Below are 24,202 nucleotides of genomic sequence, written 5' to 3'. Positions count from 1 at the left end.
ATAGACATGTTATTTTATTAGTTATTGTTATTCACTGTGTATTTATTCCTTGTGTCACTATTTCTATTTAATTTCTCTACATTGTTGTAAAAGGACCTGTAAGTAAGCATTTCACTGCTAGTCTACACCTGTTGAAATGCCATGTTTACCCCAAGGAAAACATTTTGACTATATTAACCGACACAGCTACAAAGATGGACTTTCATGCTAGGTTTGGGATGTCATTGCAGCTTATAGAGACCCCAACTGATGAATAAAACAAATCTTTAAAAAAACGATCTACTTTGGTTTAGATAAAAGCATAATGATTTCTATAAACACAATAAATTCATTTGACTGACTTTGTGAAAAATAGTTATTTGGACCTAACTTGCGTACCAACYTTTCCATGTGGTTTCTTCCTTTACAGACTCCTTGAAATGATGACCTCTTCCAAAATATTTGGTTAMATGATTAATTTTGTTTAAAAAAAATGGTTGTTTGGATCCTCATTGGACGAGCAGCATTCCGAGCYGTTCTGTATTGGCCGTCAGAAACACACTTATGCCCGCTAACAGTTCTATCAGAATATCATGTTCATGTTGCTGACCCAATCATCTGTTGTATTGATCTTAACTCGCACATTATTTCACCTCTTTTCCAGCCTAGCATTTGGTTTGGTACAGCGGAGSTTAATATACGCCTTGCTGTCTGCCTACACTTACTCTCTGCTACCATTTCTGTCAAGCCGTCTACACATACAGTTTGATGCATACGTTCGATAAATCCAAGGTATGCACCACACAGAACACACTGAAACTGCCTCTGCAAACCAATGCTGCAAGGCAAATGTAGCATTCCAATGCCTCGCGTGCCTTACGCCTCGATCACACCTACAGCATCGTACCGTTTTGGTRCACCAGAAGTACGTAGCATGGAATGGAACGTACTTCTGGTGTACCAAAACGGTACGATGCTGTAGGTGTGATCGAGGCGTAAGGCACGCGAGGCAGTGCTGCATCACGAATACTGTCGCAGGTRAACGGGTTGACAACGCCTTTTACCTGTGACTGTATTCATGATACAGCACGGCCTTGAGTGCCTTACTGCTTGAGTGCCGTACTGCTTAAGTATGGTTTCCTAGAAACAAGGGGTGGCTCAACTTACCYCTCGTGCTGATATATTGGCTCGTTGAACCATGTCGCGAGCCGTAGTTTAAAAACTCAGTGGACAGTACCAGTCGGTATTGAACCATGTCGCATACCGTAGCTTAAAAACCAGTTGGTATTAAATACACTGAACAAAAATAAACAAAAATAAACATGGAAATTGTTGGTCCCATTTWTCATGAGCTGAAATAAAATATCCTAGAAATGTTCCATACACACAAAAATATTTTCCTCTTAGATTTTGTGCCCACATTTGTTTACATCCCTGCTAGTGAGCATTTCTCCTTAGCCAAGATAATCTATCMACCTGACAGGTGTGGCAAATAAAGAAGCTGATAAAATAGCATGATCATTATACAGGTGCACTTTGGGCTGGGGACAATAAATAACCACTTTAAAATGTGCAGTTTTGTCACAAAACAATGCCACAGATGTCTCAAGTTGAGGGAGCGTGTAATTGACATGCTGACTGCAGGAACGTCCACCAGAGCTGTTGCCAGAGAACTGAATGTTAATTTCTCTACCATAAGCTGCCTCCAACATCGTTTTAGAGAATTTGGCAGTACGTCCGACCGGCCTCAAAACCGTGGGTGGGCCTGGCTGCCAAGTGGGTGGGCCTATGCCCGCCAAGGCACATCCATGGCTGTCCCCTGCCCAGTCACGTGAAATCCATAACTTATGGACCAATTAAATTTAAATTGACTGATTAACTTATATGAACTGTAACTCACAAAAATATTTGTAAATGTTGCATTCATATTTTTGTTCAGTATTTGTATTGATTAGGGATCCCCATTAGGTGTTGCCATTATTAATATTTTTTTATTTATTTTTATTTATTATTATTATTATTTATTTTTTTTACATACGTTTTCAGACCCTTTGCTACGAGACTCGAAATTGAGCTCAGGTGCATCCTGTTTYCTTTGATCATCCTTGAGATGTTTCTACAACTAGATTGGAGTTCACCTGTGGTAAATTCAATTGATTGGACATGATTTGAAAAGGCACACACCTGTCTATATAAAGTCCCACAGTTGACAGTGCATGTCAGAGCAAAAACCAAGCCATGAGGTCGAAGGAATTGTCCGTAGAGCTCAGAGACAGGTTGTGTCAAGGCACAGATCTGGGGAAGGGTGTCAAAACATGTATGTAACATTGATGGTCCCCAAGAAMACAGTGGCCTCCATCATGCTTAAATGGAAGAAGTTCGTAACCACCAAGACACTTCCTAGACCTGGCTGTCTGGCCAAACTGAGCAATTGGGGTAGAAGGGCCTTGGTAAGGGAGGTGATCAAGAACCCGATGGTCACTGTGAAAGAGCTCTAGAGCTCCTCTGTGGAGATGGGAGAACCTTTCAGAAGGAAAATCATCTCTGCWGCACTCCACCAATCAGGCCTTTATGGTAGTGGCCAGATGAAAGCCACTCCTCAGTAAAAAAGGAACATGTCTGCCCACTTGGAGTTTGCCAAAAGGCACCCAACGGACTCGGACCATGAGAAACACGATTCTATGGTCTGATGATACCAAGATGGAACTCTTTTGGCTGAATACCAAGCGTCACGTCTAGAAGAAACCAGGCACCGCTCAYAACTTGGCCAATACSCAGTGGTGTAAAGTACTTAAGTAGTACTTTAAAGTATTTTTTACTTAAATAGTTTTTTGGGGTCTCTCTGTACTTTACTATTTATATGTTTGACAACTTTCACTTTACTACATTCCTAAAACAAATKATGTACTTTTTACTCCATACATTTTCCTGACATCCAAAATTACTTGTTATATTTTGAATGGTTAGCAGGACAAGAAAATGGTCCAATTCGCACATGTATCAAGAGAACGTCCCTGGTCATCCCTACTGAGTCTGATCTGACTGACTCCCTAAACACAAATGCTTTGTTTTTAAATGATGTCCGAGTGTTGGAGTGTGACCCTGGCTATCCGTAAAAAAGAAAAACAAGAAAATTGTGCTGTCTGGTTTATTTAATAAGGATGTTTTTATTATTCGTACTTTTACTTTTGATACTTAAGTATATTTAAAACGAATTACTTTTACTCAAGTAGTATTTTACTGGGTGACTCACTTTTACTTGAGTCATTTTCTATTAAAAGGTATCTTTACTTTTATTCAAGTATGAAAATGTAGTACTTTTCCCACCACTGCCAATACCATCCCTACGGTGAAGAATGGTGGAGGAAGCATCMTGCTGAGGGGATCTTTTTCAGTGGCAGGGACTGGGAGACTAATCAGRAGCGAGGGAAAGATGAACGGAGCAAAGTACAGAGAGATCCTTGACGAAAACCTGCTCCAGAGCACTAAGAACCTCAGACTGGGGCGAAGGTTCACCTTCCAACAGGACAACGACCCTAAGCACACAACCAGGACAACGCAGGAGTGGCTTTGGGACAAGTCTCTGAATGTTCTTGAGTGGCCCAGCCTGAGTCCGGACTTGAACCCGATTGAACTGCAGAGAAGAATACTCCCCAAATACAGGTGTGCCAAGGTTGTAGCATCATACCAAGTAAAACTCAAGGCTGTAATCGGTGCCAAAGGTGCTTCAACAAAGTTCTGAGGAAAGGGTCTGAATACTTATGTAAATGTGATATTTCCGAATGTTTTTATTTATTATAAATTAGTTAGTTCATACTTTACTAATTCTGAGCGCGGCTCAAGCAATTTCTCCAACTGTCAACACATTTAAATGAATAGAGGACACGCTGTTTGGGATCTGTGGGGAACGCTGTTTGGGAATTGTGCGTCCCCCACAGATGGTGGTATCAGAGCCGCTTAGCTAGGTCACAATGGGAAGCCAAAATCAGTCTCTCCAGGATTCCRCGATCRCATAATTCAATGCAAAAATCAACAAATCAGTGCATATWATGCGAGACCTCGCAATTTTGACGAACCCCGTACTTTTAGCGCATTACTCAAAAGCGGGTTAGTAATTTTGACCAACTACTGCACTGTTACCGTGGAAAATGGCCCAATCCAACCACGGCAACAACGTTTTTCCCCCTGGCMTGTCAACGTATTCACGTGCAAAGATGGCTGACAGGCAGTACAYAGAACAGAAGTCAATCTCATTTGCCAACAGAAATAACAGCTAAAGASCGTGCAAAACAATTTCCAAATGTTTTACATGAAAKTGGGGAGAAATTGGKTTGCACTCCGTGCAACATTGTGCTGGAACACAAGAGAAAGTCGAAAATCAACAGTCACTTGGAATCAGCAAAGCACATGAGAATGTCAGAACAGATCGCACAGCMGCGGCAGATCACCATGACTGAAGTGGTAGCAGGGAAGACTGTGACAAGCGCTGAAAGAATCAAGGTGAGCGGCGTATTACTCAAACTTTTACTCCGCTAACCTTGGCTTTAGTAGGGTGGTCGGCACTCTGCTTTCCCCAGTCTGTCTATGGAGAGCGCTGCTCAAAGCACAGAGAAATTTGTCAGCTTTTCCATTTTAAAATATCTGTAAAACGTACTGTACCACAACCAACGACTCCGCAGTGGAGCAATTGATATGGAGGAGGATAGAGAGGATGAAATGGAGGATGACATTGAGATATAGGCCTAGATGAGCTAGGCCCTCAGTCACCCCCCCACCTCTTATGTTCAGAAAAAGAGCTGTGTTTGTTCAAAAAAAGAAWCATCCGAAAAGATAAATTTGTCTCTAATTGTTTTCATGGAAGATGAACTAAAGATATTATATGTCTTAATTGCAGATTGGACCCCAGGTGTTTCTTTTGTCCTAGTTTAATATTTTATACTATTTACAGATTAAAGGGGCATGCGTTTTTTTAAAATATATATATGTTGGAAATCTGAGCTAGCTTCCACACCTTTTTTGTTCAGAAAAATTGCTGTTCAGGAAAATAAACAAAATTGAGCACTTCAAATGTTTATAATTGTTTTTGTATTATGTATTCTGCTTAAAATCGTCCTAAAACTGAGCACATATGACTTTATTGCTTTATATGAAATGAACGTGAAAAAAACACATCGCAAAATGTATCGAAGAATTTCAAAGAAATGCTGCTGAAAAAAAATCAAGCATTTTTTCCCGCATAAATATATATATTTTTTTAAATCACAAAATCCTGGAGGGACTGCAAAATATTGTGTCTCAGTCAGCGTCTTTGGAMCATGATTTACGCTTAAAGCCAAAGGGCTCTTCTCGCAGGCTGTATTTCCCTATGTGGGAGCATTCCGAACCGTGGGTCGGGATTTTTGACAGCTTTTCGGCATGTTTTGTTATTTCTGTAGAATTAAATATTGATGACTAAGTAGGCTTTTTATTTTATTTATGTTTTACAAACGGGGGTCAATGTCGAATACCGTTTGTTTTCCCCAATTTGTGGGCGTGGTCGAGGGGAATTTCTTCTTATGACATGAATACCGACATATACTGGAGTATAGTGGTAAAACAATGATGTCATCTGAATTCAGACATCTTTATGCGGCTTCGACACTGAAGAGTTGACAGCAGGAAGTAGGTTAACACTTTCTAAAAGAGGCGTCCTAATGACCTTTTCACATCACAGTGTGCATCAGATTTAACTAGTTATAACATAAAATGGCSCTTTTACATTAAAAGCTGAGACACTCTCATACTAGCCGACAACAGTCATAAACACTGGCGTTCATCCACTAAACGGTGAATGTTTAATTGTAGTTCTGAAGCTRACGTTAAACCCCAAGCTAACTAATCTAGCTGCTAAGTTCAGCGAGCAGCTCCACGCATACATATAATGTAAACTTCGCTCAAAAGTTTTTTTACCACTCAACTTTCACTAGGGCTCGAAAGAAGAGTCCAGAATGTTAACTCGTGTAGATTTTTAGTCCCGTAGAAGTTCTCCCTAGTTACCTTTGATAACATTGCTGTAAATTGTTGCCCGGAACTCTTCACGATCTTGCTGGTCGAAGTCCTGCCCGTGGATGATCCTCATCTGTTTGAGGAAAGTGGACTTGCCGCTCTCGCCCGCGCCCAGTAAAAGTATCTTAACTAGTCGTTCCGCGTAGGTTTTGTCTCGGGAAAGACTTTTGTCAATCTCTTTAGATTTCCTCAGCTGTTCAACCTCGGTGCTGGTAAGCAGGCAAACTGGGAAGCACTGGTTTAGCACGGATCGGGTCGGCAGGAAGTCCGCCATGTTTCAACCAGCTTCATCGATACACGGGAGAGGGTTTGCTCGTTCATGTGAGGCGCGCGGAAACGCGACTACACTATAGAAATATAATTATTCCAATTCAATGTACTACATGTGACACACACCACTTTCGCTAGGCAGCTCGTTCACACACAAACGCACATTATTTGTGTGACTATCAGTGTATGAGTGTTTTTTATCTTGTCATGTTTTTTTGTGGACCCCAGGAAGAGAAGCTGCTGCTTCTGAAAAAGCTAATGGAGATACAACTAAACACACATAGAGGGCCAAGCCMATCTCTCTTCTACAACCAGGAAGTGTGCTTTGACAATATATTATAAACTGGGTGGTTCGAGCCCTGAATGCTGATTGGTTGACAGGTGTGGTATATCAGACCATATACCACGGGTAAGACAACATGTATTTTTACTGCTCTAATTATGTTGGTAACCAGTTTATATTCACAATAAGGCACCTCGGGGTTTGTATACCACGGCTAAGGGCTGTATCCAGGCACTCCGCGTTGCGTCTTGCATGCATACAGCCCTTAGCTGTGGTATATTAGCCATATACCACAAACCCCCGAGGTGCCTTATTGCTTAAGCATACCACATGAGGTTTGTAGCACCTTAATTGGGAGGACGGGCTCGTGGTAATAGCTGGAGCGGAATAAGTAGAATAGTATCAAATACATCAAACACATAGTTTTATGTAATTCCATTCACTCCATTCCAGCCATTATTATGAGCCRTCCTCCCCTCAGCAGCCTCCACTGTAGTATACAGTAAACAAATCTGGTATATAATGCCTTTCTTGCTATGCTAAATGAATACCTTATCTCATCACTCAACCATGTGATTTTGTAGTTTGAATAAAACATGCAGTTTTGCCCTGATAAAACGTTTTTAAATCCTCAATTAAACCAAAATGTTTTACCAAAGTTGACCAAATGAAAGAAAATAGCTGTGCCTAAAATTATAGCATTGAAATACCTTATTATTCACATCACATTAAATGCATCATTTAACATTTAACAGAACAATTCAACACTGCCAAATTACAATCATAATTTAATCATGAAGCATGTCGACTGAGATTTATTACCCAATGTCATCACCTGGCGGTCACAGTTGCGTAAACGCAGAGCGTGACCGGTAACTGTTATAACGCAGTCTGTGGGTCATCACTAGCTTTTATAGCCACACAGTCATAAACCTCGCCCATTTCTACCATTTATCTTCTTATAACCTTGACCACACTGTTAACTTTATGCCTAACCCTAACCTTAAATTAAGACAACAAATTCCGCCATTGTGGCCAATTTTGACTTTGTGGCTGTGGAATCTGACTTCGTGGCTGTGGAATCTGACTTTGTAGCTATAGAAGCTAGTGGAAACCCAGGCAGTGACAGACAGGTCAAATCAGTGGCGGTAATATAGAACAGTGCCCTGATTGGCTGATACGCAATCCCTCTCCATCCCTATGGATGCTTGCTGCTGGTCATTGTATTGATAAACTGCTTGCTTATTCACTCGCATCCAGCATCTTCGCTTTGGCTGGAGAAATATTAGGCTAAATTAATTCAGTATTGGCGTTATCATAGCGAATAAGAGGGGAGGAAAGCAAACAACATGACCATCAGAAATGTACGGGATCATGGACAGAGGTTCCGACCGAGGATGGCATGTCTCAAAAAGGTAGGTTAGCTTTATCAGAAATGATGATACGGTTATGCTACACACCACAGACGCAGACATCTAGGCTGTCTTGCTATATTTAGTTCTTAAAATAAAATCGTCTGTTCGTACTTCATACACTGGGCAAAGACTGGTTGAATCAACRTTGTTTCCACTTAATTTCAACCCCCAAAATGTCATAACATTCATCAACGTTGAAAACTAATTGGATTCGCAAAAAAGTCTTAAAGGTAGTGGAATTGCACATTATTTTCATCCAACTTTTAACCCAAATCCAATGGCACGGGGACGTTTTTAGTTGATTTCACGTTCAATTTACGTTAGTCGACAATTTCACTAAATGTAATTTTAAAAAATTGACGTGGGTGGGCAGTTCTGTTTTTCTGGTATTATTCGATCAATGTCTGTCAACCCAATGCACCTATATGATAATAATACATACACATGTGTTTTCCTAACATGCCATTTTCTCTTACAATGGCCAATTTGAAAACTCAGTTATCAGAAAACATAATTCACAGGAAAGCCTGGGAATTATGACGGTCATGTTTAGGTGTTTCACAGGTGTTAAGAAGACTGCAAGATCTCGAAAGCTACGCAGTAAAACGAGAGCGAGACCACCTATTCTCAATGTGTTAAAATAAATGACTTTGKTGAACAGCCTTTCACTTACTGGTATCTTTATTTTGATTGACACGGTGTTCTCTTTAGCGTTGTACTGCTACTCATGGATGCGGTCAGTGAGCGTGATCAGCATTAGTCTGATTAGTATTATCAGCACCACCATCAACCAGTTAATCCAGACAGTAGCAGTATGGAGAGGACAGATCCTAGAGCTTTTCCAGCTGGGACTGTGCTTGTTGTACCTGCTTCTGTTACCAACAGGGTACTAAAACTGGSTTCTCTGTGTAACTTARGACTATGRTGTTTAGCCTATTTACAAGCTCTGYTTGGCCCAGAGACAGTTGGTGTCCAGAGGGTGCTGAGTCCGCTGTGGTTGGCTGAACCTAGCTGGATGGTGTTACTGTCACATGACATCAAAGCCTCAGACAGACACCGGTCTGGCAGAAAGCCCCTTCATATCAGTCAGAGACAGGCCAGAGCAGGCTGGTTTAAAACAGACTGGGCTATAGCTCTACACTGCAAGACTGACTGAGACACACTGGTAGCCGGGCTCAAAACAGGCAGACAGACAGACAGAACCCTACTTGCTGAAACACACTGGTTCTCCAAACATTAAGAGGACCTGAGTCCTTCCTCCACATAGCGTGTATATGCTTGTTTGTGTTCCCTGTCTCCTTCCTCACAGTCCTCCCAATAACCTGTCTCAGAACTACAAAGCACAGACATCCTATTATTTAATAGTCATAGTACTACTTAAAAGTAATAKAATTAAGTAATTATATGCATATATAGCTCTGACCTGTCTCGTCATAGTAACCTGTTGACTGTCTGTCCTACTGTCATGGTAACCTATTATTTTGACAACCCGTTGTCTCGGTGACCTGCCTCTGTAGTGGTGTACGCCGTTAGTGATCTGTTGTCTTTACAGCCTGTGTTCCTGTTGTCTTCCAGGTGGAGGCTGTGATGCTGGAGATGCAGGATCCAAAGACTGGAGTCAAGTCACAACCCCAGAAACTGGTTATCACTACTATACCACACGCTATCACAGGTAAAAAAAAAACACACACACACACACACACACAAAGAAGCACACAGAAAACACACTCAGTGGATTGATAGTGGTTGCCATAGGTTAGGTAACTCCTATTTTTTCCCATGTCTTGAGCTCAATATTCTATCTCCATGACAACCTCTTACTGAGAGGGAGAGAGAGGGGAAACAGAGGGAGGGAGAGAGTGTAGGAGGGAGAGAAGGAAGGCAAAAGAGATGAGGGAGAGAAGGAAGGATAGAGAGAGATGATGGAGGGAGAGAGAATGAGAGAATGAAGGCTAGAGAGAGAGAAGGATGGAGAGAGAGAAGGATGGAGTGAGAGAGATGATGGAGGGAGAGACAATGAGAGAGTGAATGATAGCGAGAGAGAAAGGTAGAGAGAGAAGGATGGAGAGAGAGATGATGGAGGAGGGAGAGAGAATAGAGTGTGTAGGAGGGAGAGAAGGAAGGCAAAAGAGATGAGGGAGAGAAGGAAAGATAGAGAGATGATGGAGGGAGAGAGAATGAGAGAATGAAGGCTAGAGAGAGAGAAGGATGGAGAGAGAGAGAGAGACAATGAGAGAGTGAATGAATGAGAGAGTGAATGAAAGAGAGAGAGAAAGGTAGAGAGAGAAGGATGGAGAGAGAGATGATGGAGGAGGGAGAGAGAGAATAGAGTGTGTAGGAGGGAGAGAAGGAAGGCAAAAGAGATGAGGGAGAGAAGGAAAGATAGAGAGAGATGATGGAGGGAGAGAGAATGAGAGAATGAAGGCTAGAGAGAGAGAGAGAGAGACAATGAGAGAGTGAATGAATGAGAGAGTGAATGAAAGAGAGAGAGAAAGGTAGAGAGAGAAGGATGGAGAGAGAGATGATGGCGGGAGAGAGAGAATAGAGTGTGAAGGAGGCCGAGAGAAGAAAGAAGAGCGAGAGAGATTGATAAAGAACCTATACTCTTGAGTTTTAATGACGCCACTTCAGCCTGGTCCATTTCTGGTATTCTATTATTGGTAAATAATAGAACAGAACAGACTGGAAGAAAATAGAACTCCCAGAATCCCTTAGGGAAATTTGGTTTGCAAAATAGAAGCTCCCCTCCCCTCTCATCCTCCCCTCTCAGTATATCGACTGTCTCAGCATTAGTTTCTCTCAGAGGGAGGCCTCTGGCATTTACAAACTCCACATGTAATGTCCTGTGGGCAGAGTCTCTCTTTCTACTCTCCCTTTTTTTTTCTCTCTCTTTCTGTGTCTCTCTCTCTCTCTCTGTCACTCTAATATCCTCCTCTCCCTTTCTCTCTTTCTCTCTCTCTCTCTACTTTCCACACCCTCTTTATATTACAGAGTAACATCAATGAAAGTGTCCATCTGATGTCATACATGTGATGTCATATCTCTATAATAGTTGTGATGTTTGTTGCAACCTTCTCCAGGTGAGGATGTCGTGACATGGCTAGCCAACCGTTACACTATAGAGGCAGAAGGTAAGAGAGCTTTCTTCTCAGACATACACAGAACATTCTTGAATTACGGTTCTCTTTCGCTCATATTCTCCCTCTCCACCCCTCTCTCTGTCTCTCGCTCCTTCTCTCCCTCTTCCCCCCCCTCTCTCTCTGTCTGTGTAGAGGCGTGGGCTCTGGGCACCATGTTGGTGGCGTTTGGGTACATCTATCCCCTCCAGGATCATAAACGACTAGTCATCAAACCAGACACAGCCCTCTACCGCTTTCAGGTAACCACGACAACACCGTATAAACCTTAACCAAACCCATACGCCTAACTCTATGCCAAACCTCTGTGCTTTTTGTCTTCTGTCAGACACCATACTTTTGGCCGGCCCAGCAGTGGCCTGTAGAGGACACCGACTATGGTGAGATACACACAACGAGACAAACATAGTTAAAGGTGCACTTTRCAGAAACCTCTCCGCAATTTCCTGGTTGATGAAATTCTAATAGTTTGCCTAATTTCAGTTTATGTGACAAAACCAGTAAGTWTAGTGTAGAGAATCATTGTGCCATCTAAACCGCAGTGAAATATATTTCCCATAACAAAAAACATTGTATTTTCAGCTGTTTGAAGCTGGTGTACAAAACTGAAAATAAAATATGCAAAAAACTAAATTTGAAGCATAGAAGTAGCACACATAGAACAGATCTACCGCTTCTTAGACTTTCTTTCAATGAGAATTACAGATCTATAACTAACATTTCAATGTGAATTTGGTCGGGTCGCCCAAAAAGTTACATATTGCAGCTTTAAAGCTTTCTTTATTGTTAGGTCACCTACATTGTGGACATATTCGTGTGTTGCACCTCCATCACTCGGTCGCGTCGTTGCCATTTTTAATCGATGTTCTACAGATGGAGCAGCCATATTGATGCTCAAAAGTAGAACGGGAGCTAATGACTCTAAACCAGGGCTAATGACTGTTTTGTCCAAATTACACTATAGGGGTTTGGGAATACGATGACGTTGGTAAAGTAGGCACATATTTAGTAGGAAMCAATCATCATGTTGTCGAATTTACTTTAGACAGATGGCAATATTGTCATTAGCTAGCAAAAGTAATAAAAAATTGCTAGCAGTGCAAATGTTAGCTAGCTAAAATCTGGAAGTCTCCCCTCAATCTTAGCTAGCTAGCTAACGTTATACTGCAACTAAAGTCAATCTGGAGACATCGAAATGATGACAAGGTTTTCCTACGAATTATTCGCCTTCTTTAGAAATGCCATCGTGTTTTCAAGCCACAGTACTGCACTTTGGAATAAATCTTATCAGCGCGTCAATGACGATGCATCGAGTAGAATGCTCAGTCCTAAAAGGAATGTTCAAAACAATATGTGGCGCAACGTGCAACACATGAATAAGTAAAAAAAATAAAAAAATAATAAAATCATGTTTATTTTTCAGCAATCTACTGGCCAAGAGAAACATCCGCAAAAGGAGTTCTAGAGATGCATGAACAGGTGAGAGGCATTCTCACACACACACACACACACACACCCACACACACACACACACACACACACACACACACACCACACACACACACACACCACACACACACACACACACGACATTCTGTCCTAAGTGGTAACACACATCTGTGTTTTCTCTTCAGGAGCAGTATAACGGTCTTCACAAGTGGATGAACCATAAGTGGGACTTCATTGTGATGCAGGCTAAAGAACAGTACAGGTTAGTCTGGCAGAAACAGACTACACTAACATCCATTCATCCACAGACTGTTTACATGGGAACATAGATTGTTTATCAGGCCTCTAACTCACAGCTGTGTGAGTTAACTAACAGGTGTGTGTGTGTGTGTGTGTGTGTAGGGCGGGAAAGGAGAGGAAGAAGCCTGATCGTGCAGTATTTGACTGCCAGGAGAGAGCCTACTGGGTTGTACATAGACCTCCGGTGAGACACACACACACACACACACACACACACGCACACACACTACATCAAACTGTATGTGGTCTCCAACTGGTCAATTGCAATCGACTGGACGATCTCCAAGGCATTCCTAGTCGATGACCAAACATTTCTGTAAAAAACCCAACAATATTTATTTTTATTGGTGATAGGTGCATTTGATTCAGCAGCCCTAGCGCGTGTGTCTGAAGGTAGCCTACCTGGCAGGCCCCGAGAACAAATCAAGTGCACTTATAGGCCTATCGCTGACCAATCAGATAGCTCAGATSACCGTGTCTGCACAGTTTCCTCGCTCCATAGACTGTAAAAAATAAACTGTGAATGTACAGCAAAGTTGATCATGTGAGATTTCAAAACTTTTAAAACTGTGAGATTTCAAAACTTTTAAAACCCTGATTAGAGAGAGACTGAATGAATAAGAACTTAAACATGAACTTACTCGTAAAAAAAGCAGCTTTTGCCGTATTCATTCAGTCTCTCTCTAATCATGCTTTTAAAAGTTTTGAAATCTCACATTAAGTTCTTATTGAGCACTGTCAACACTTTGTTGAACACTTTTAATCCATTCTCCCTACTTCCACTCACGCTACAACCAGCACTGTGGTGAATGAGTAYAGCAAAGTGTTCCGATAAGCTTGCGTTGKYATTATTAGCGGCTTGTGTCTTTTCATTTATATCGAGGGAATATTTACCTTTCTCTGGTCATAGGAGTAACAACATGAATTGGTGCAGAAATAATGCAGTGCGACTTAAGTTTCACTATCAGCTGGAAGACTGTGTCCCCCTTTCTCAGCAGATGGAGGGAGAGAGGAGCCTCACTGCTGCTCCCTCCCCTCAGACTGACCATCAAATGCAGGCCATCAGCCCAGTAAAAAAAAAAATATATATTATTATTATGCTCACTCAGCTTTGCCTCACTAGTAATACAACAAATGAGCTATTGGTTGAATGCATTCAGTTGTGCAAATTACTAGGTATCCCCTTTCTCCTTTCATATACCTAAAAGTTTGAAATATAATTTCAAAATGGTCTGAGAAGAACAATGGCAGGGCAATTCAAGCGTAGCCAATATGCAGTGATAATGTATTGGGCCTATAGCTTACTGTACAAACCTCATCGCTACAGAACTGTTTTTAATTGGTTAATGTTGCATAGGATTACGTTTTTTAAGTCATGTTAAAAAAAACGTGTCACTGTACCTATATCATACTTTTCTTTCTTTAAACCCATAACCATGTGTTTGAGGTGTATACTTTTGTTTCAAAGTAGATTTGTTTAAGACTACCAAGAAACACTCTGTGTGGCCCTGATTTAACCCACTGCAGTAAATGGTTAATCCTGTCTTCAAAGTGAATTTATCAGACAGTAAATATGATCAGATCTATTATCAGGCACTGTCCTGCTGACAGGTGAATATATCTTTGGGTGAGATGATGTGTGTCTCTGCAGGTAGGAGTTTTGGCCTTTACCTCTGTCTAGACAGACAGCCTGCTAATGAGGAATCATGGGTAGAGAATGATGCATGCTGGATATTCTCATTAGGKGCGCAGGGGTAGGGGGCCTAGCTCATTTTTCAGTCTTATACCAATCAACAGAACAACACACCATGCTCTCAAATCATATTATCATACCGTGCACATTACACTTTTTCTGTCTCTGTCTGGCTGTCTGTAGCCAGGGACTGTCAGTGCAATGGACTACGGACTAGAACGCATGGTAGACCCCAACGCAGAGGAGGTAACAGGTCAGTCCCATRTGTGTGTAGATTAGCCTGCTTATGCTGAGGGTGTATTGTAACTACAGGTTTGTCATTGTGACCTAGCACGGCTCTATTCAAGCTGCTTATATTTGATAAGAGGATTTCAACTGTGGTAATCTGACATTAGATACAGGTACACACCCTTCTACTTGCCCCCACATTACATCTGGACTCTCTGTCAAGCAATCACACCACACCTGTCCACTCTGTTAGCCAAATCCAATCTCATACTTCAACTGAAGATATTGCAGATTGCACCTTTCATTTGATTTCTATTTGAATTGACAGGATATCCCCCTTCTCTTTTCTCTCTGCAGGTTCTCTTCTCTTTTACTGTGTCAACTTTGAAGAGTACTTCCGTCTGCACACACTCACTCACAAACACACACACACACACACACAAACCATTAAGTGTAGTGATAAATACCACATTATTATTTTATGTCTAACGGAACAAAGTTGACTGTAGCTGGCCATTCTGCTTTAAATAACCAAATCATTGTTTTATTTTCCAGAAAGAAACTTCAGACTTCTTCAGAAGAATTGTTAGTAACAACATTTTATATCCTAACATAATTAGCTCATTTACATATGACCAGTTTCTCCTTCCTTTTTGTCTGTGTTGATGACCACTTCCTTTTCCTGTTTCCTGTAGATGATTTTTACCCAGCAGTCCATCATGAGGCCGAGGGTCAAGTCGTCTGTCTCTATCGGAGCGTACGTCTAGTTTACATTTCGTCACGTTTGACACACYCAGGGTTAAAAGCTGAACTCACATACTAGGCACTGTGTCGTAATAAATGGTGAAAACATTTGTATGACTARGTGCTAAAAAGCATAATTCTCCAACATGGTAGTAGTTGTTTGTGTGTGCGTGTTCTCTCTCTTCTCCAGTCTGGTGAAATACTCCATCACCTGTAATAAGCACGACCCTTTCCTAGCCCCCTGTCTCCCTAGCAACCCCTGGGTCACCGATGATGTCACCTACTGGTTGCTCAACATGGCCAAGTGAGTCTGATCCCCAACTGTTCAACTTAYTCTTCCTGTCCTACCTGTTGTTATAGAACGTATCATTTGAACTTGTACAGTATCAATACGTGGACATTCATGTGTCTGTCTGTCAGTGTGGATATTCCTACTAAGATGCGTGTGGAGAGGTGGACGTTCAGTTTCGGGGAGCTGCTCTCTGACCCTCGAGGCAGAGATGACTTCAGACTCTTCCTCAAGAAGGAGTTCAGCGGTATGTTGATACAACGTTATGACAACATTGGGGAAACATTACAGCAATGGTATTATATGTTGGTCCAGGTCTCTTGAAAAATAGATTTTCATCTCAACGATACTAACCTGATTAAAAAAACATTATATAAACACCTAATAGTGAATTCTAGTCAGTCACGTACCAGTCCCTTTGACACCCAACCATCTGGCTCTTCTGAAGGTGCATCTACTTGTTCTATTAGGGGTTGATATTATAAAAGTCAAGCTTGATTGGTTGACTGATTGATTGACAGGTGAGAACCTGGCATTCTGGGAGGCATGTGAGGATCTGAAGTGGGGAACGGCTGCTACCATGAACGAGAAGGCCCAGCAGGTCTACAAGTAAGACACACTCACTCACTCACTCACTCACTCACTCACTCACTCACTCACTCACTCAGTCACTCACTCACTCACACACTCTCACTCACACACTCTCACTCACCATGTCTCTGGTCAGGACTTTCTTGGCGCGTGGCGCCCCCCGGTGGATCAACATTGACGGGAAGACTATGGAAGTGACGGTCAAAGGGCTGAAACACCCTCACAGATACGTACTGGATGCAGCTCAGACACACATCTTCATGCTGATGAAGAAGGTCAGTTTCACCACACTAATACTACAGGCCCTCTGTCTGCTGTAACTGGAAAATCATACACAAAATGGCTGCCATGATGTAACATTCCTGACTAACTTATTTTGGAGTAAAACTGTCAATACACGTACAGGAGGTATCTAAGTGTTTTTATGTAGGACTCTTATGGGCGGTACCTGAAGTCTCCAGTGTTTAAGGACACTCAGAAGAGGGCCATCGGTCCTGATCAACACAGGTTCAGGTCAGTGCTGTGTGTCAGYACAGTGGACATATTGTCTGGACTGTCATGCCTATCTCCCTCAATGCAGAGATGGAAAGACTTTGTAGCTGTACGGACGTTAATAACTCTTTCTCCGCCACCTCCCTTCTCCAGTGTGTCCCAGTTGGAGGCCAATGCGAGGAAGCGTCGTCCCAGCATCAGTCCCATCATCGTCCGCCAGCAGGAGAAGGAGGAGAGAGCCAGGATGGCCACCAGTGGYCCTGTGGACATCACACAGGTCATGAGTAAACTCAGCAACAAGGGCAAGGAGGTGCCCCCACCCAAAAAATAGACCACAGACATACTCACATGCATTGACATAAATGTACACACTTCTAGAAGCACAACTACACACACACACACACACACACACACACACACACACATAGGCTACACACCCAATGAAAACGAAGCAACGTTGTTGCTATCTTTAAAAATAGTTTGGAGGATAGCAGTGCAATTTTGAATTTCTATGAACTGTATACTAGAAGAACAGTAATGTCTGACTGTCCACAGACCGTTACATGTAAAGTTAAAGTGTTTTCTGTTCACATTATTCTAGAAAATCATAGTACATGTCACAGGAGATAGTGTTTTAGTCTTGATGGTATGTTCACCTGCGTCTCACCGGTATCTGYGTCTCTCGCCTCTCTTTCAATGTCATCAGCTTCATGTTCCACCCATAGGGACATATCTGGGTTGTTCCACCAATAGAGTGCCTTTTATGTCCTTCAGACATTGTGTGTACATAAACCACGGTAAACAATGCCAATAGCAGTGTTTTCTCATTCAAATAAATTGTGTTTTAATTGAAAATTCAAATTTTGGCATGTCGCAAGTAATGTTTGTCCAACTTCTAGGAMGATTTTAACCCACTTAACCCCAAGATCTTCCCCAAAAGTTTTCACCATCAGTCCTAGTTCATTTGCTACTTAGGGAAAGATCTTATTTAATGTGATTAATTAAATTTACATTTGAAGGGTTTATTTCCAAAAWGCTATATCCACCAATTTTTCACATTTTGTGTTTTTGTTTCATCAGAAATGGTTGCTTATGGGAGCCTTCCTGTGTCTACAATATTACTGTTCTAAGTTGTTTAATTAATAGATAAAAAAAGTTTTGCCATACGGTATAAATCCATTATTTAGCTGGAATGAAATGTTCGTATTCTGTATTTGACTGTGATAGGTGGTTGTCTCACCTAGATATCTTAAGATAAATTGACTAACTGTCAATCGCTCTGAATAAGAGCATCTGCTAAATAACTAAAATGTCAAATGTTTTACATATAGATCTCATATTACTGCATTGAATTATTTTTTTTATGAAAAAAAAAATAGTTTTTTAAAATTACATTTGACTGTGTAAAACCTAACAGTACTACTGATTTCTCTGAGAGTGAGGCGGATATATATTATTACTGTGTAAAACCTAGCAGTACTACTGATTTCTCTGAGAGTGAGGCAGATANCAGTACTACTGATTTCTCTGAGAGTGAGGCGGATATATATTATTACTGTGTAAAACCTAGCAGTACTACTGATTTCTCTGAGAGTGAGGCAGATATATATTATTACTGTGTAAAACCTAGCAGTACTACTGATTTCTCTGAGAGTGAGGCAGATATATAGCGTTTTGCAAAAAACATGATTATTTGTCTCTGAAATGAAACCATCAAGTGACAGATTATAAACAAATACATGTCTGTCATTGAACAACCCCATGCCATGATTAGATGGTGTGTTTTTCCACTAGTCTCATTCATAAGTTCTTCAAACAGTAAAAGCTAATTTACCAACATTTCTGTTATGGATATATATAGCATTTTGGAAATAAACTCTTAATTTGTCCCTCAGGGTTAACCCTGTAACGTGAACTCAACTCTTGTGTTAATATGTTAACACTATTCCTTTTTTAAGAAACATTGAACATTTAATAGCAGTTGAGATGGCTCTACTTTTTCTGGCCATTTTCTRGTGTTTTGTGGTAGAAAACTGAGAACATCGAGCCTAACACGTCAACCCTGTTACCCATAGATACACTACATGACAGAAAGTATGTGGACACCTCGTTGAACATCTCATTCCAAAGTCATGGCCATTAATATGGAGTTGGTCCCCCCGTTGCTGCTATAACAGCCTCCACTCTTCTGGGAAGGCTTTCCACTAGATGTTGGAACATTGCTGCGGGGACTTGCTTCCATTCAGCCACAAGAGCATTAGTGAGGTCAGGCACTGATGTTGGGTGATTAGGCCTGGCTCGCAGTTGGCGTTTCAATTGATCCCAAAGGTGTTCGATCGGGTTGAAGTCAGGGCTCTGTGCAGGCCAGTCAAGTTCTTCCACGCCGATCTCGACAAAGCATTTCTGTATGGACCTCGGCTTTGTGCATGTGGGCATTGTCATGCTGAAACAGGAAAGGGCCCCAAACTGTTGCCACAAAGTTGGAACCACAGAATTGTCTAGAATGTCATTGTATGCTGTAGTGTTATGATGACAGGGGACGCGGCTCTGTTGCATCCTGCAGTGTGTGACGTTTGGTGTGGCGTGGCGTTTGGTGTGGCGTGGCGTTTGGTTTGGTGTGGCGTTTGGTGTGGCGTTTGGCGTGGCGTTTGGTGTGGCGTGGCGTGGCGTTTGGTGTGGCGTGGCGTTTGGTGTGGCGTGGCGTTTGGTGTGGCTTGGTGTGGCGTGGCGTTTGGTGTGGCGTGGCGTTTGGTGTGGCGTGGCGTGGTGTTTGGTGTGGCGTCGCGTTTGGTGTGGCGTTCTTTTGTGTTTTTAATTAGACCCAAGCCACCCGGACTTTGAACTACTCCCCTCTGGGCGCAGGTATAGGGCACCCCTCAGCAGGAAAAACACAACTACACAATAATTTGTGCCAGGTGTGATATCCCTCCTAAATAGCTCAGGCTAATGTTCCTATCGACTCAGTAAGGCCAGCAGGCTAGTATTTAAAAAAAATAAAAAAAAAATAATAATAATAATAATGTTTTACTGGCATGTAACTTTTATGAAAGTTGTATTGTCAATTTTGTTTTGTATTTAAACACCACTTTAAACATGTACATGGCTCTGCAATAAAATTTCCCCATGGGGACAATAAAGTCAGTAAGTAAGTGTTAAGATTCCCCTTCACTGGAACTAAGGGGCCTTAACCATTATTCCTCATCTACCAAACTTTACAGTTGGCACTATGCATTCGGGCAGGAAGCGCTCTCCTGGCATCTGCCAAACCCAGATTAGTCCGACGGACTGCCAGATGGTGAAGCGTGATTCATCACTCCAGAGAACGTGTTTTCACTGCTCCAGAGTCCAATGGCGGCAACCTTTACACCACGCCAGCTGAAGTTTGGCATTGTGCATGGTAATCTTAGGCTTGTGTGCGGCTGTTTGACCATGGAAACCCATTTCATGAAGCTCCTGAAGAACAGTTCTTGTGCTGACGTTGCTTCCAGAGGCAGTTTAGAACTCAGTAGTGAGTGTTGCAACCGAGGACAGACGATTTTTACGCGCTTCAGTACTCGGCGGTCCCATTCTGTGAGCTTGTGAGKCCTACCACTTTGCGGCTGAGCCGTTGTTTCTCCTAGACGTTTCCACTTCACAATAACAGCACTTAGAGTTGACCAGGGCAGCTCTAGCAGGGCAGAAATTTGATGAACTGACTTATTGGAAAGTTGGTATCCTATGACGGTGCCACGTTAAAAGTCACTGAGCTCTTCAGTAAGGCCATTCTACTGCCAATCTTTGTCTATGGAGATTGCATGGCATGCTCRATCTTATACACCTGTCAGCAACGGGTGTGGCTGAATTAGTCAAATCCACTAATTTGAAGGGGTGTCCACATACTTTTGTATATATATTGTAGATAGGCTAGAAATGTTTTAAAAATATTCTAWTTTTTGTGATTGTTCCTCCCGGTTGCACAGAGCAAGCGTCCATTCCCCCTGTAACAATGGGAGTTATGGCTGATTTCAGATGAAATCGTCAACCCTGTTACAGTCAACCCTGTCAATAGTCACTTTTGTAGTCATGTTTTCATAATTTGACCTCTTGAGATGTAACATGTTTATTGAGAAGTTGGAACGTGTGCTATTAATGATAGAATGTTCAAATTTGGTGTAATAAAATGAAGAAGAAAAGCCAGTCCCCTAAAGGCAGTCTATTGGTGGAATGGCACATATGTTGTATGTCATTACTGTAACCTACATGTCTGCACCATCTATACAATAAAGCATCAATTACCAGCCATATCTGTCTGTCATCTCATTTTCACTGTGTCATCCAGTCACTGTGCCCGTCACTGTCCATTGGACCATAATGCCATAACAGAACTCACAGATAACTCAGTCATTCCTGTCACAGGGCCAGACCAATCCATGCTACCCTTCATCTACAGTTTACCAGGGTTCAGCATTTACTCATCATTTTTACCACTCCATCCATGTGTGCAATGTATTAGTATGACCTCTCAGTGATCTTTCCCACCCCTGACCCTATATCTGACCTCTGACCTTTAACCCCTACAGCTGTGTCGCTTTACAGCACCCGTTCCCCACCTCGCGGTCTACTCCGGCCCCCCCTCCACCTCCCCCGCCTCACCCCCTTTCCCCTTCCGTCTCCCCCACACCCCCGCCTGCCCTTCACCCATCAGCGTAACCATAGACAGCACCCCCGCCTCAGAACGCAGGTGGGAGGAAGGAAGAGGAGGTGGGCTGGAGGGGGGAGAGGCGGGCCCTGAGGGCTGGGGGACAGCTGTCTCTTCTCGTTCCCGTATGGCTCTCTCATTGGGCCGTCTGTTGAGGCGGGGCTGTACTTCCTCCACGGTATTCGCCAGCCTGTCACCCAAATGTCCTGCCCCCGCCGGGACCAGCAGCCGCGTTCAGCCTATCAGCACGGAGCAGCCCAGCCAAGCCCCGCCCAGACGCATTGCCAAGTGAGTCACAGAGAGTCAGCTCACACACCTTTATGCATCCTCATCCCTTCATTCCCTCCTCATTCCTSTTTCCTCGTTCCTTCAGTTTTTTCCAGATCAAGGTGGACATCCCTCCAGAGTGTCGCATCTACCCCATCGACTCCGAGGATGAGGAGGAGAGTGGGGGGGCGTCGAGAAGGGGAGGAGGAGGAGGGCAGGTGAAGGAGATCATCTGTCCCTGGGAGAGTGTGACACCTCATGAGGGGGCCGGGTAACAAACACACACACATTCACGCACGAATGCACAACACACACAGAGATGGACACACACGGACACAGCTGAATCCTTACCGTAATCCTTAATTTAACCAAACTGATCGCTCTCTCGCACCTATCAGATGACGGTCATTCAATTCATACATCAATGTTCTGGACATTCAGAAGTAGCAGAAGCTAGTCAAAGCTAGCTGAACRTTGCCCACTGATATCAACACGGCTCTTGATTCTATGAGTTTACTGGGAGTTTGCACAACACCTCTCAACAATGTACAGTACATATTTCTATATGTATTCTAGTGAGTTAAACTCTGTTTAGTTTTCTGACGTTAGGTCTACAGTGTGTCTCCACCATGCTGCTGCTCTGTAGAGTTTTGCGTGTGGCTTCTCTGCTGTTTTATGTAGCTTTGTAGTACTCTAGTCCAGGACTCGGACTTGACTCGACTAGTGGTGACTTGGACTTGACTCGGACACAGGTCACGATTTTCATGGCTCGTGACTCGGACCCGACCAGTGTTGACTCAGACTTGGACTCGACCAGTGTTGACTTGGACTCGACCAGTGTTGACTCAGACTTGGACTTGACCAGTTGTAACTTTGTTGTCAGACAATCTCTCTCTTCTGCATAATTCAACATACATCTTAGATAACTGTATTGTCTATTTAATAGCCTTACAAATGTGCCACACTGTAATGAAATTAAACTTTAAAATGTTTGAACAGCAACGTTGAACACTATCAAGTGACTTGGACTCAAGGTTTACTGACTTGCCTAAATCACTGTTTCATACCCGTGTTGGGTAGCCTTTGTCTTTATCTTTAGGGGTTAAGTGATGTTTTTCCATAGTGTCTTTCCTAATGGACAGTGCAGTGAGTTAACTAACAGAATGTATTTTACCCTCTACCTTTAATGTGTTTACAGAGACCAGAATGTGACACGTGAACAGTATTGTATGATTTCTTGTGTAAGTGCCTCAATAAATGACTAAAACATGACTGTAACAAGGTGAGGAGTWAATTAATCTATGTGTTTAACCAGGRTCGCAACTTTCACTGGGGACGGGGGAGGGGACATGTCCCCCCCCCACATTCTGAAATAGCATTTTTKCCCCCCCTAGTTTTATCATTGGAATGTGATACAAAACGAGGCAGYGGTGTGCTTTAGGACCATACGGACGCCTCCGAGCGGTCGGGTAGGCTGTTTGGAGTGTTTATCCRCCTGTATACATTTTTTAAATAATAATAATTATGTCCCCCCCCACTTCTAAAACTAAAGTTRCGCCCCTGTGTGCAACTAGACTGACTGACAATGTATGGCATTATATACTGTATCTGTCTTCTGGGCAGTGGTGAGGATGCACAACCTCCACTAGGTGGAGTTCTCTGCATGTTTCATGGCTGAAGACAAGCTAATGTACTACAGCTATAAAGGCTATGGTTTTCCCGTAGATATATTTTCACTAATAACACTGAACAAAAATATAAAAGCAACATGTCAAGTGTTGGTCCCATGTTTCATGAGCTGAAATAAAAGATCCCAGAAATGTTCCATACGCACAGAAAGCTAATTTCTCTCAAATATTGTGCACAAATTTGTTTACATCCTTTGCCAAGATAATCCATCCACCTGACAGGTGTGGCATATCAAGAAGCTGATTAAACAGCATGATMATTACAATAAAAGACCACTCTAAAATGTGCAGTTTTGTCACACAGCACAATGCCACAGATGCCTCAMGTTCTGAGAGATTGTGCAATTGACATGCTGACTGGAGGAAYGTCCMCCMGAGCTGTTGCCAGAGAATTGAATGTTAATTTCTCTTCCATAAGCTGCCTCAAATGTCATTTTAGAGAATTTGGCAGTGCGTCCAACTGGCCTCACAACCGCAGACCACGTGTATGGCGTAGTGTGGGCGAGCGATTTGCTGATGTCAACGTTGTGTACAGAGCTCCCCATGGTAGTGGTGGGGTTATGGTATGGGAAGGCATAAGCTACAGACAACGAACACAATTGCATTTTATCGATGGCAATTTGAATACACAGAGATACCGTGACGAGATACTGA

General features: G+C 42.5%; 2 protein-coding genes across 3 annotated transcripts in view; one reads left to right on the top strand and one right to left on the bottom strand.

Moving 5' to 3' along the window:
- Positions 1–6,351, bottom strand: part of LOC111978182 (uncharacterized) — a 47,953-nt gene extending 41,602 nt beyond the window's left edge. The window contains exon 1 of the mRNA XM_024008096.2: positions 6,016–6,351. Coding sequence (XP_023863864.2) covers positions 6,016–6,298 — 283 coding nt within the window. The 5' untranslated portion in view covers positions 6,299–6,351. The remainder of the gene's footprint in view (positions 1–6,015) is intronic.
- Positions 6,352–7,813: 1,462 nt separating this feature from the next.
- Positions 7,814–22,226, top strand: LOC111977339 (regulator of G-protein signaling 9). Of its 2 annotated transcripts, XM_070448242.1 has the most exons (19): positions 7,814–7,992; positions 9,568–9,664; positions 11,073–11,123; positions 11,265–11,371; positions 11,458–11,509; positions 12,553–12,608; positions 12,764–12,840; positions 12,981–13,062; positions 14,755–14,817; positions 15,355–15,384; positions 15,495–15,556; positions 15,734–15,847; positions 15,964–16,079; positions 16,354–16,441; positions 16,560–16,698; positions 16,854–16,936; positions 17,069–17,192; positions 21,475–21,881; positions 21,967–22,226. In XM_070448242.1, the coding sequence occupies exons 1-19, from the start codon at positions 7,927–7,929 to the stop codon at positions 22,133–22,135; spliced, it is 1,983 nt and encodes a 660-aa protein (XP_070304343.1). In that variant the 5' UTR covers positions 7,814–7,926; the 3' UTR covers positions 22,136–22,226. The 2 variants fall into 2 exon arrangements, with proteins under 2 accessions (XP_070304343.1, XP_023862485.1); XM_024006717.2 differs by lacking the exons at positions 21,475–21,881; positions 21,967–22,226 and having other exon boundaries at positions 17,069–17,340.
- Positions 22,227–24,202: the final 1,976 nt, after the last annotated feature.

This window comes from Salvelinus sp. IW2-2015, linkage group LG18, assembly GCF_002910315.2.
Source record: "Salvelinus sp. IW2-2015 linkage group LG18, ASM291031v2, whole genome shotgun sequence".
NCBI lineage: Eukaryota > Metazoa > Chordata > Actinopteri > Salmoniformes > Salmonidae > Salvelinus > Salvelinus sp. IW2-2015.
Note: the sequence above shows the minus strand (reverse complement) of the source record. Positions and strands in the feature narration are given on the sequence as shown.